General features: G+C 32.5%; 1 protein-coding gene across 1 annotated transcript in view; it reads right to left on the bottom strand.

Annotated features, from left to right (window-relative positions):
* Positions 1–3863: 3863 nt before the first annotated feature.
* Positions 3864–12518, bottom strand: part of MS3_00008544 (uncharacterized protein) — a 53075-nt gene continuing 44420 nt past the window's right edge. Inside the window, exons 15-18 of the mRNA XM_035731596.2 lie at positions 9313–9556; positions 8137–8309; positions 5837–6014; positions 3864–4290 (exon numbers count right to left, since the gene is read on the bottom strand). Of these exons, the coding sequence (XP_035585953.2) occupies positions 3949–4290; positions 5837–6014; positions 8137–8309; positions 9313–9556 (937 nt within the window). The 3' untranslated portion in view covers positions 3864–3948. The remainder of the gene's footprint in view (positions 4291–5836; positions 6015–8136; positions 8310–9312; positions 9557–12518) is intronic.

Here is a 12518-nt window from a genome sequence, read left to right as displayed (position 1 = left end):
ATATTCTTAAAAACCTAGTTATATTGTCAAGATCATTTGTGTGGCCAGCTGACCTTACATTGTATTGTTTACCTATAGGATCATAGATTTATATCACTTTTTCTGGAGTGAATCTTCATTCACTATTTGAAAGAATTAAATTATGAACTGAACTGACGAATGCCAAGTAAGACGCAACGTGAGTGCGAGATTTCACTGCTAGATACAATCCAAATGATTTAAAGCTCATGTTGTTACTCTAATAAAACTGGATGAGTATTAAGCAAAGTTGAACTTTCGGAACTGTTCTACCGAACATTATTGTTTAAATTTTTACTATACAGAGGTCTAATAATGACTCACAGTTGATTCTATGCTGGTTAACGCATTACTGATTTATTTCAGGGACAAGTTTATATAAGTCGGTGCTCTGATTAGTGATTTGTCACGTGATATTTGACGGGTCATAGGACATAAAGGTGACCTTAAGTTGTTATTCATGAACAATACGACAAAAACATTTGTTTGTGTATCTATAAGAGTTCAAAAAGACGGATAATCTATTTCCATTTGAACAAATGTGTCATTTTTTCAACATACAAACAGAACAACATGTAGAAGATCTCATCCAATATATTTCCTAGTTATTTTGATTCTTTATAATTTTGTCTTTTTTTCTTAAATTCTATATAATATCCATTTAGAAAAGCTGTTGAAACTGTTTTAAGCTTATCCCCATATTGTACTCCAGATAATCAAATTTTAATGATAAAGTAATGTTTAGTTAATTTGAGTACTCTTGAGTAAACTTGTTCATTATACTATTTATTTATTATAAATTTACTTACGCCTATTACCCTTCATGAAGGGGCATAGTCAGAGAATATCATAATATTAAGAATATTATTACATTTACAATTTGTTTGTACCCTTGGTTCTTTGTTTTTCATCCCGTCGCCAATAGTTATAACGCTCGGTTTCACTTCGTCTAGTGTTATAACGGTTGAGTTTCCACTTTTACACGTATGGGACGTTCATTTACCTTAGACGAATATCTACATTAGATCCCCTCCCAGTGTCTATTCTACAGGAATTCAACACAACTCAGGTCAAGAACACGTGATTAGCCTGACCACAACGTAAATATATTTCCACACCAAAAATCCCACACAATCCAACAACAATGAACAATCAATAATAAGTGAGTAATAATAATAATAAGGATAAGGGGATATATAACTCATCTGACACCTATCAGACTGTCTACATGTCTGACTAAACAGACAACCAATCATTATCATTCACGCTCATACATCACACTCGTTCCTTGGAAAAATTGATTATACTATTCAGTTTAATTTAATTTAATATTTTTCAAATATTATCCGAATTATCCTTTTAAGATTTCATACACACAGTTCCCTTTATTATCTTAAATAGAGCAAGAACAAAGATTGGTGCAGAATAATATGAATCCATTTTATTTCGTTAGGTCCTCATCAGCTGCTTACAACCTAAATTATTTGAAATTCAAAATTGTTACAGATATTGACATATTTATACATAAGAGTGTGATCAAGGATCAATACATGTGTATCATGATGTAACAAAGATTCCGATAGAGTTAATGAGTTCATAAAATGTTTGATTCTAATAAATAAATAAAGTTTGAGAGGGAAAGTTCCAGAACATTGAAATAGTGATTAAAACTCATGAAAACAGATTAATGGTAATAAAGAAAATATGAATTGAAATCAATCAGTTATGTATGATGTAATTGAAAAGAGTTGGAGTAATGACGCAATAAATAAATAGAGAAATAAATGAATAGAAGGGGTTATTGTTACCAGGGTAAAGAAAGATTTATTACTGTCTCTTTTTGTATACATAGATTTGGTTTTAAACGTTTGATTGCTAATGCTTCAGCAAATTTCAAAAGCTTGGAATTTGATTGTTTGTTAATCACCTTGAAGGACTTCAGTATATCAACTTCATGTCCTGTATCAAGGAGATATCTTGCGATGGCACTGTTGAATGCGTTCAATCCATTTAATCCTAAACTTTTCGGAATATGTTCTTTGAATCGGACGTAGGCTCTCCTTTCTGTTCTACCAATGTAACTGCTTTGGCAGATACATGTAAATTTGTATACACAGTTGGTGGTAACATGAAAGGGATACCTGTCAACCTTTGATTGTGTCAAAGAACATGTTGTTTTGGACAGGACAATCAATTTCGCTGCAGGATAAGTTCTTGTCAGTGCAGTTTTTAGTCTCATATTGATTGATCCTGTGACATAGTCACCTTTGAATTGAAGTTGAATAAAAATAGGATTTTTATTTGCTGTAATTTCTTTGGGTTTTTTATCTTCACGTTTGCCATATTTCTCAATGAATTACAGTGGGTATCCGTTATTCTTTAGACATTTTTTAACATTCATAACTTCCTCTTCTAGTGTATCGGAAGTACATATTCTTTCTGTTTTGTGAAACAGTGTTTTGACCAGTGCCTTTTTGTAACTGATTGGACAAAGGCTATTGAAATTGAGATAACTACTATTCCATGTGTCTTTCTTATAAACTGAACGTCGAACTGTACCATCCTTTCTTCTTTTCATCGCGATATCGAGAAAATGGAACTTGTTTTCTTTTTCATGTTCCATAGTGAATTGGATATTTGGATGGGCTTCGTTGAAAAACTGTAGCAGATTTATTTCATGTTGTTGATTATTACATACGATGAAGGTATCATCAACATACCTCGAATAATACGTCATTTCATCAATCTCTTGTTTGAGTTTGGTTCTTTCGAGGTTAGCCATGAAAATATCTGCTAGGACAGGACCTAACGGACTTCCCATCGCTACACCGTCGGTTTGTTTGTATATGATATCGTTGAACTGAAACTGAACATCTTTTGTACAAATGAGTAATAGTCGTTTGAATTCTCGTACTGGTAGAGGTAGAATGTCAGAATTTTGACAAATTATGTCTATGGTTTCAAGAAGTGGTATTTTTGTAAACAATGATGTTACATCAAAAGAAACCATAAACCTACCAGCAATATTTATGTGATTCATGCTGTCAGCAAATACAAATGAATCCTTTAGTGTATAGGTGGCTAATCGTTGACGCACTGGTTCTAACTTATCTGCCAAACATCGTGCAACTTTGTGGTATGGTGAATTGATCATTGACAAAATAGGTCTAAGAGGATAACCTTGTTTATGTATTTTCGGTAATCCATAAATGTGGGGCAAACGAGACCCACGAGGTCGTAGATTATTGTAAGTAGAGTTATTGATCATCTTTTTCAGAAGATCTCTGAGTACTTTGGTGATTCTTTTCTCAATGGAATCAGTTAAGTCTTTGTTACTTTTTTCTAACTTGAATCTCATATAGTCATCCAAGATGGACTTCATCTTATCACAGTTAAAAAAATTAATTTTCAGTGATCTAGATCATTGACCTATTTCCGATTATGTAACATTGATTTAAGCCTTTATTATCCTTATCAAAAACTAGTACACCTATCATCACACTATCAATTTGTACTTTTCACTTATTATGTAATCTTTTCCATTGTTATCATGGATTCATAAACTATCTTGATTGATTTAATAATTTCGTATATGCATATAAATATTAATGTATATTAGAGTAAAACCTGATGAGAATCTTATCGAAAACAATATTGTTTGCTTATATCTATGTTGTTCTAAATTGTCAATATGGGACTGTTTCAATCAACAGAATCAATCAAGAAAGAGTCAATGTGCCGATAAATCAATCATATTTGATATACGTAATAATAGAAATTTATAAATAGTTCTAGAAAAAAGTATTTTATTTTCAGAAATAACTTTCTATTCACTAACAATCAATCTTGGAATTCATCATATCTGTAACATTAATAATAATATAATAATAATAAAGATAAAGGTATTGCGAGATAATCATATATACTATTTTAACTAATATTTGAATTATTTTCTTGCTCATCTATTTGTTGATCATAATGTTCGTTGATATTTGAACAGTTCTCTTCTACTTTTTGCAATTTACTAGAATGTTTTCTTTCATGATGACTAAATATAGGTTGTGTATCTTCAAGTAAACGTTTGTAGGGTAAAGTACCAGATATATCAGGATCAAGTGTTGTTAATAATTGATAGACTTGTTCATCTGTCAAGCGAATACCAGTACCATGTTGATAAAGGTCTCTAAATATTGGAGCATCTAAACGACCACAATTTGTTTTATCGGCTTTTTGCATTGATCGACGCATTTTACTCCAATTTAACTGAGAAACCTAAATATAATAAGAAAATAAATGAGATCAAAATGAATCAGTTATCCTTGTACGAAGGGAATATTCATAACTAATAAATAACTGTGATATGTTCTCTACACTGAATAATTCTAATACCAACTTTTTAGATTCTTCGTTACTTGAACCACATATGGAAACATAGGTTGAAAAATGTGAAAACATTTTTATTCGAAGGGTTAGTTTATATAGATGAAACAATAAAATTCATAGAATTGTAGAGCACATTAGTGTCCTAGAAGTATCGAGAAATGCCGTCAAAATTAGTGGAGACTTTAACAATCACTCAATCAAATTGCCACTAATTATTATTACTCAATTATTACCCAATTTCCTCATCACCGCTTTATCAACTCACCCATTATTCTGTGAACCAAAGTTAATTATGGCAAAAGCCTATTGGACTACATGTTATGTAATATATATACATCAAATGGTCATTTTTATTCGATAGTAACAGAAAGGATCTTTGGCGAAAGTATTGTATGAGGATGAACTCAAAATAAGGGCAGTTAGTTTCTAGACATTAAAAAAATAACCATTATGAAAAGGGGAACAATTATATTTCCAAGTATATACAGATTTTCCATGTGTAATAAATCTATCAAAGCTTCCTACAGGTTTCTCTGCTTGTAAGTCAAAAAGCAACTATATAAAAACTTATGGTGCATCCACTCTTTGTGTTCTCCCAAATTCTAATCTTCTGTATTCTATATTTCCCTTTTCTTTTCCTCTTTCCAAATTTATTTCACTGAATTGTACTCCTTGAATAACATCTCCAAACCATAACCTTTCCTATTACTGCTTACACTCTCACTATCTATTCCACTACGGGATTTGAATCGACAACTGCATCTCTGTTCTAATGTGGTATGGCAACTCGAACTGATGTACGTACGTACGAAGTTCTACGTTGTTACTGACTGGCTGACTTATGAATGTAGAATTTTGGAGTGAAGTTTAGAGTTAAAGTTTTCATCACCAACTAACGTCAGCTATAATGTAAAGTGCTTTGTAGGCGTATGAATGAAAAAATTTAATTAATTTGTCCATAAAATACATTGCCAACAGTTTAATGTTTGTTTCAGGATCAATGATTTAAGATCAGGATTTAAGGATATATCTTTGAATCAACACTGTACTGTCGATTCACCTGTTATGTGCGATCTACAAAGATAGAATTAAATTACCTGGAACGTTTAACACTATCATTAGTACTTTATGGCGGGAAAAAATAAAGTCATTACTATTTAAAACGTTTTAAGTAGTATGTGATTTCCGCGCAAAAATTTAAAAGTCGCATTCTCAATTCTGACTGACTTGTCCCTATGCTCCATAATTTTGCCTGATTTATCTTTCTGGAGACTGAGAAGATATGTGGTGGAAGATAAGGATTATTCATTTCGAATTTACTGCAAAAACTCGGGAGTAATTTTTTTGATTGTGATTGGCCTTTACCAAATGATCTTAATTATTTCAGCTATAATTGACGATCTATGGTCTACTGAACAAAAAAAACCCAACTTACTTGTACTTTTGGTCGAACTTCATTTAATATTGGTAGTAAAGATGATTTGAGTTTGTTCACTTCTTCTACACCAAGTATCTTGTTTGCTAAGTTATGAATAACCGATTTATTATGTAATAAATCTGATTTCAGCAAACGATTTCTTATGAAAGGTTGTAACAAGGCAAGATACGATATCCTGAGTTAGAAAAAGAAACGCACACATGTACACACCCTATGAGTAAGTAATTGTTACATTTCATATGTGAACAAATAGGGAATATGTGTTTGTTTTATTTTAACAACATTATTATAGTGAGTTCGAATATTTTCAATTGATATATGAATTGGTCGCTTATTTTTGTTACAAATGTACCAATTTCCATGAAAATAAATTTCGCGCTCACGTCCACGTTCATTAACTTCATTTCATATATCTGACAGGGTACATGCATTACTTCTCTTCTAAATCGCTAATCACAATGGTAGAAGATATGATTAATGATTAGAAAAACGTTATAATTTTGATTCGTGATATTGGTTACTATTCAATAATCGATTTTTATGAATATTTGTGTCATACAGGAAGTTAGTTACTGATTGGATGGTGATATTAGGTAACAATGGGTTAATGAGACATGCTCAACTTGTAACATGACACTTGTGTACATCAGTTCAAGTTATCTCTCAAAACAAATACTAGAATATTAAAGTGATAGCAGTGAAAAATATTAGGCATTGACAGTATAATTTAAGAAGAATGAATTAGTAGAATAAAAAATTATAATTTTAAAACTTATAAAATAAGGAAGGACAAACAGTGAATTCATTTGTACCTTTGCAACCGATTTTGAACAACGTTACTCAAAATAACCAATTTTTGGTCACAATAATTTACCGGACAATAACTCGGTAGTTAACTGGTCGGTAGTACTCAGTCTAACTGACAGCGACTTCATGGAATGATTCCACGTCTTGATTTGGGAGTCTTTCTTCTAGCTTATTCATACCTCAGTTAACATAGTACGTCGTGGTAGGTGATAGATTGTCATACTTAATGAATGTCCTAACCACGTCAGTTGTCGAATACTCACTACCTCATCAACCAATTTTCTATCTTTACTTAATATCCTGCGTAAACCTATATCAATTCATGGGAGGATTTTAGACATGTTCTTTTCTATGAGATGCATTATATAATTGTGAATGTTTCATTACCTTGCTAGGTAGTGTCATCATCACCGGAAAAATTTAAAACAAAATGTACTACTTAACCTTGTCTTTACAAATGAAAAACTCTATGATACTGTCGTTATCAGATTTGATTTGTTATTATCCATAATTGTATTGTCACTGTTTACATTTTTGTTCTGGATACTTTCTTACCTGGCCTAGTTCCTAAATTTGTAGTTATTTGTCATTTTCCACATTAGATGATAGATTGGATTTATATCAACATGTCTGTTAATTACTTATTGAACTGGATGACAGACCTCTAAAATATCGCCTCAGTTTTCTTTATATTTCATCTGTTTAAAAAATTGGATGTATTCATCATGGCTGCCAATATGGATTGATTTCAGGAAATATGCATCGGGACACTGAACAGCATAATTATGGACAACGACCAGTCAAATTCCAGCCAATAGAGAAAACTGTTAATCACTTGTAGGGAAGTTCCACTAATTGATGATGTTGTTTGTTATAACTTTGGCCTGTGTGCCCTGCTAATTTATAGCGTAATGATACCGCCAATTAGAGAGCAGTGAATTATCGATCGGATCACTGACGCATAAAACCCATACGAGCAGTCTAGAGTCCTTATTGGTCCTGCTTCCTGCCTAGCCCAGTCAGTTAATTCCAGAACACCAATCTCAGCCTTTGCAATATGAATCCTTTATTTCAAGCATACTGGGTTCATATATCAACCAGACAGACCACACCGTACCATAAAATATGAAACAACATTTGTACAAGAATTAGCCAAATGTGGCTGTGAATGTGGGAGGTAGTGATTAATGGACAGGGCATAATTCAAAGATGGTAAATCGTATAATAACAGTTCATAGGTCAAAATAAAGCTTATAATAAGAGGGAAACGAATATGAACAGTTTAGTTATTTCACAGTTATACTATAAAAATATACGCATAGTATTGCTCCATAAATGGATCCCAAATGTTACCATTCATTATGCTTATCGGGCCATAACATTATTGTCTAGAAACAAGATAACAACTATGTGATTAAACCATCCTGCTCAGAAATCAGAACAACTATCATCATAAAAATCAGACTGTTTAAGAAACAACTGAGACTTACTTTCCATCTTTATGTATATCAAACTTTTCAATTAAGTCATCTATTTCTCTGTCAGATACTTGCAAACATAATTCTATCAGTATATCATTCAATTGTTTAGGTGTTATGAACCCAGTTCCTTTAGGATCCATTTCAATAAATTCTTTATATAAACGATCGAACATAAAATCTATCTAAAGAAAAAAATTTCGAAAACAATAGTAATAATAATAAAACGAAATTTTACTGTTCACTCAAAATTTCCTATGAAATAAAAAAAACAGGTTACAGTAGAGAAAAGTAACTCAGAGGTATAGAAAGTTAAATATATTGTCATTATTAGAGATTTGACTTATCCGGTTAGTAATATTCGTTACTGAATTATTGACTAGTCTTTGTTACTATATGTTCATTTTCTGAGAATTGCTTTAATATGATAATTCTGTCACAAGTTATTTAGAATAGCTGGATTGTGGATATGAGTAGAGTCCATGACACTTATTTCACTCTTTTTGGAAATCATCAACTGAATGTATCCATATCCCCACGTTTATTCTCACACGTGGACTCGAACCCAGTAATTTTAGCTACAAACGTAATTGCTTTATCTCCAATATTAAGGAAATCCACATAGAATGTACAACCGCTGAAAAAGACTGGTCAAAATTTGGTTCCGATTTTCAATAACGAAACAATACAGACCTTTAATAATAGTGATACGGAAAACAAACACATCTAACAGGTTAATGACCATCTAGACCCAATAACCAAGGGGATAACGCATTAAGTGTTTGAACCAAAAGGTACTAAGTTTGAGACCCATACTGAAGGTCAACACAGATTTAGGTAGGTCCGGCTGACGAATTGCAAATGGGTCGAAATGGGCTAATTACAATCCATGTATTCTAAACAAAAGGTAAAATATTTTAGCATTATATACTAGTCTGTAACTTTCTTGAGTTTCATTTTATAAAATCAAGAACAATGATATATCACGCTAGCTGCATCCCATCTCTTTGATGTAAACGGAATATCATTAGTTTTCATCTCTGTGACGAAATAAACTTTCAGTGATACCCTAAACACCCGGCAGTTTTTATTTATAACAATCTATATACCACTGACATTACTTAACTGTAACTCAAAATGAAATAGTAAACACTTTGTCAAAAGTCAAAATATATAATCAGAGATTACTTTTGCGCGTAACGAATCCTTTATCAAACAAGTGACACCATTCAATTTATTCGAACATGGCATTAAATCAGCATCACCTAGACGTGGAGGTACAAATTTAGCATTTGGATATGCCGCTTCTGACTTTCGGTAAAGAAAATGTCGCATAAATTCATGAAATGATAAGCAATGTTTTTGATCAACAAAAAATTCTGGCCATAATCTTCTTATTTCACCACGCGTTATTTCCGGTCGAATATTGGAGCTGTCGAATAGAAAAGGATTAAAATGGGATGGTAGAGAATGTAGCAATAGAGGAAAGAAAAAATATATTATTGTAGTGAACAAATAGTGAGCATGTTTATAAAAATATGACAGGTATACTATATTCTGCTGTACCTGATACCATATTGGAACTCGTAGTTTAAGTGTCTTCAGTCATATTCCATTGAGTGTTAGTAGTTAGAAGTTCACAGTGATAGATGAATCTCCTTTGATGTGATTTATATATATGTACTTAATACAACGGGGACAAACTATATATCTATCTGGATTTGAGACTGATCTCATGGACTGGCAGGAGTAGAATAGTTGAGTCATGATTACACATGCTGTTGTTGACAAATGCTCCATAGTGAAATGATATCAAAGGCGGAACATTTATTCAACAAGAAGAATCTTTCTATTCAATGCTTTTGTGTGTAATCAGCCGGTGGTATAGTGGATGCGAACTCTTAAGGGTTCATATACTAAGGCGAGAAAGATGTCCAGTGCTTTTTATTTTTCAACAGTTGATTAGTTAACATCGGTACGTGATGTAAACTACTGAAATCTAAGTGTGATCCTTCCTAACAGTGCGGATCCACGACTCTACCGATAATTGAACCCGAGACGTTCAAGTCTTGAGGTGAGCATTTAACGTTTACACCAATGACTTGATATTCCATGGTTTACATTTTTAGATTTAATCAACTTGCGATATGGTACGGTTATCTCCTAATATCACCAGAGGGTAACTGCGTTATACCCTACATGCTTGCTTGACTAAAGTCAGTCAGGGGTGTAAACTAGAGCTCCACTAACGGTCGAAATTAGAGCCTCCATGTTTCATAGTAAGCGTGTTTCGTGAATTCAAAACGAATGGTTCTTTATATTCAATTCCAGTCAGTTCTATTAATCAATGAGCTGTAGGTTTTGCAATCAAATATTATTCAGTAAATAAAAAAATTTTCGTCTTTCTAAACTTTTTGATGTCATACTCAGTGGAACTCATAATATTTTGGAAGTGATGTTAATATGAACTAACGTCACTTTTGATAAATCAACCAAAAGCAGCTTGTGGGTTTCGGTGATAGATGTTTTCATCTGTTTGCATAACGAACGACCCAAAACAATACAAATGATTGTAAATATCTCAGTCCTACAGAATATCATCCACAGCCTGAACAGCTCAGTGATAACTTCTCAGACAATCGAGCTAGGTGAAGTAAGTTTAAATCCACAGGGATTATTAATTTCCTGGAAATTACATGTACGCCATGCTGACATATGTCATTTGGTAAAAAATCTAGGCCGACCGTGGTTTTCTAGTGGCTGCCTAACATGAGGTGATTATATTTCAACATTGGAGTAAATAATACAGCACTACTAAAAATCGTTTATCGGTCTGCTTAGCTGATAATTTCAGTTGTGTAATTAGAATTTTATTTATATGGTAATAAGATAAAACTTTTGTCAAGAGTTCTGTAACTAGGTGTTAAATATTTGAAATAAATCAGTTTCCACATACAGATTAATATACTTAGGTTTAAGTTACAGTATTCACACTTGAAGCTTGTCGATACTTTTTACCTTGACTGGAACAAATTTGTTACGGTTAAAATCTATTATCTAAGTGTTAGAAATTGAGTCCATTGAATACTAAATCATCCATCCTTTTTCTCAGTAAATGATTTGATGATACCATTTCATCTTACTAGTTGTTTAAAATACCAGAAAGAAGTTGAACATTTGAGCTTCTTGCTTTCTGGGTTACTATTAATTAAAAGTTTCTGCTTCACAGTCTATTTTTAATCAACGTCATGAGCACTAGTTTATCAGCCGACTGAAATTGATGGTACGATGTTTGCTAGCTTGGAGGTAGTAGGTTGGGTGGAAGCTAAATGAGTTCAACTCAAGATAATGACATCAATCCATCAGGTAAATTACTACTGGAGCGAACGAGGTAAATAGGTTGAGACTACTTGGTCGTGATCTGTGCGACAACCGCGATCACTGGTTGAAGACATTGGTTGGGATAGCTCAGAATCAGTTGCAATGACGTAAATGTATTCACACTTTGTCTTATGTCTTAAGAATATCTTATGTATTTGTATTCCTCTGATTTATTCATTCTTTTCGAACCAGATTGTTTGCTCATGGACTTTTCTAACATTACTGGTATTATTACTACTTCTACTATTCTGATACTTGTTTTAATTGCTTCATTTTATTGTACTTAGTTCCTAAGGCATGAACTGATGCATATAATATTTGTCTGCTTTTACTTTGCTTGTGATTGACTAACTGACTGATGGCTAAACTAAAAAGTAACAACAACCTTTCTATATTTTTTACTTTAATGACAGCTAGTTTAGTTGAGAGTTTTAACATACAATGTCAAACTCACGGGAATCAACTGTCAAAAATCTAATTTATCAGTGAAGATTAGTAAGTTGCTATGTTCGCTATATTATGATATCACATTGAAATCTGCGAACAGAGCGTATACCAGTAACGCAATAACAGGACGAAACTAAGCTATCCAAATGCGCTTCAACCCCACTGTCTGGATAAAGAAGGTAATATATAATATAATTCCACTAGCAGCCCGGAAGAACGAATAACAAACAATCAACTCATACAAAATATATACAATACAAATATGTCTTAGTAAATCATCACAAAATAGCGTACTAATAGAGAACACGAACGAATGACATTTAAGTTCTTCCTACGTGGGAAACACAACGTGTAGGTAATAATGGGTACTTTTAGCGCGAAAATGAGAAATTCCACGATTAAATTTTAAAAAAATAAGAATTCAATCAAATCACTTATGGGAATTTAACATTACCAACACAAGTACACGACCTCCATTCATGACGTCTTTAAGTCCCTTCTTAGTATATGTTTATATTGCAATAAAGTGTATTTTCTTAATACAGAAACCATACATTTAAATAATA

Source organism: Schistosoma haematobium, chromosome 6 (assembly GCF_000699445.3).
Source record: "Schistosoma haematobium chromosome 6, whole genome shotgun sequence".
Taxonomy (NCBI): Eukaryota; Metazoa; Platyhelminthes; class Trematoda; order Strigeidida; family Schistosomatidae; genus Schistosoma; species Schistosoma haematobium.
Note: the sequence above shows the minus strand (reverse complement) of the source record. Positions and strands in the feature narration are given on the sequence as shown.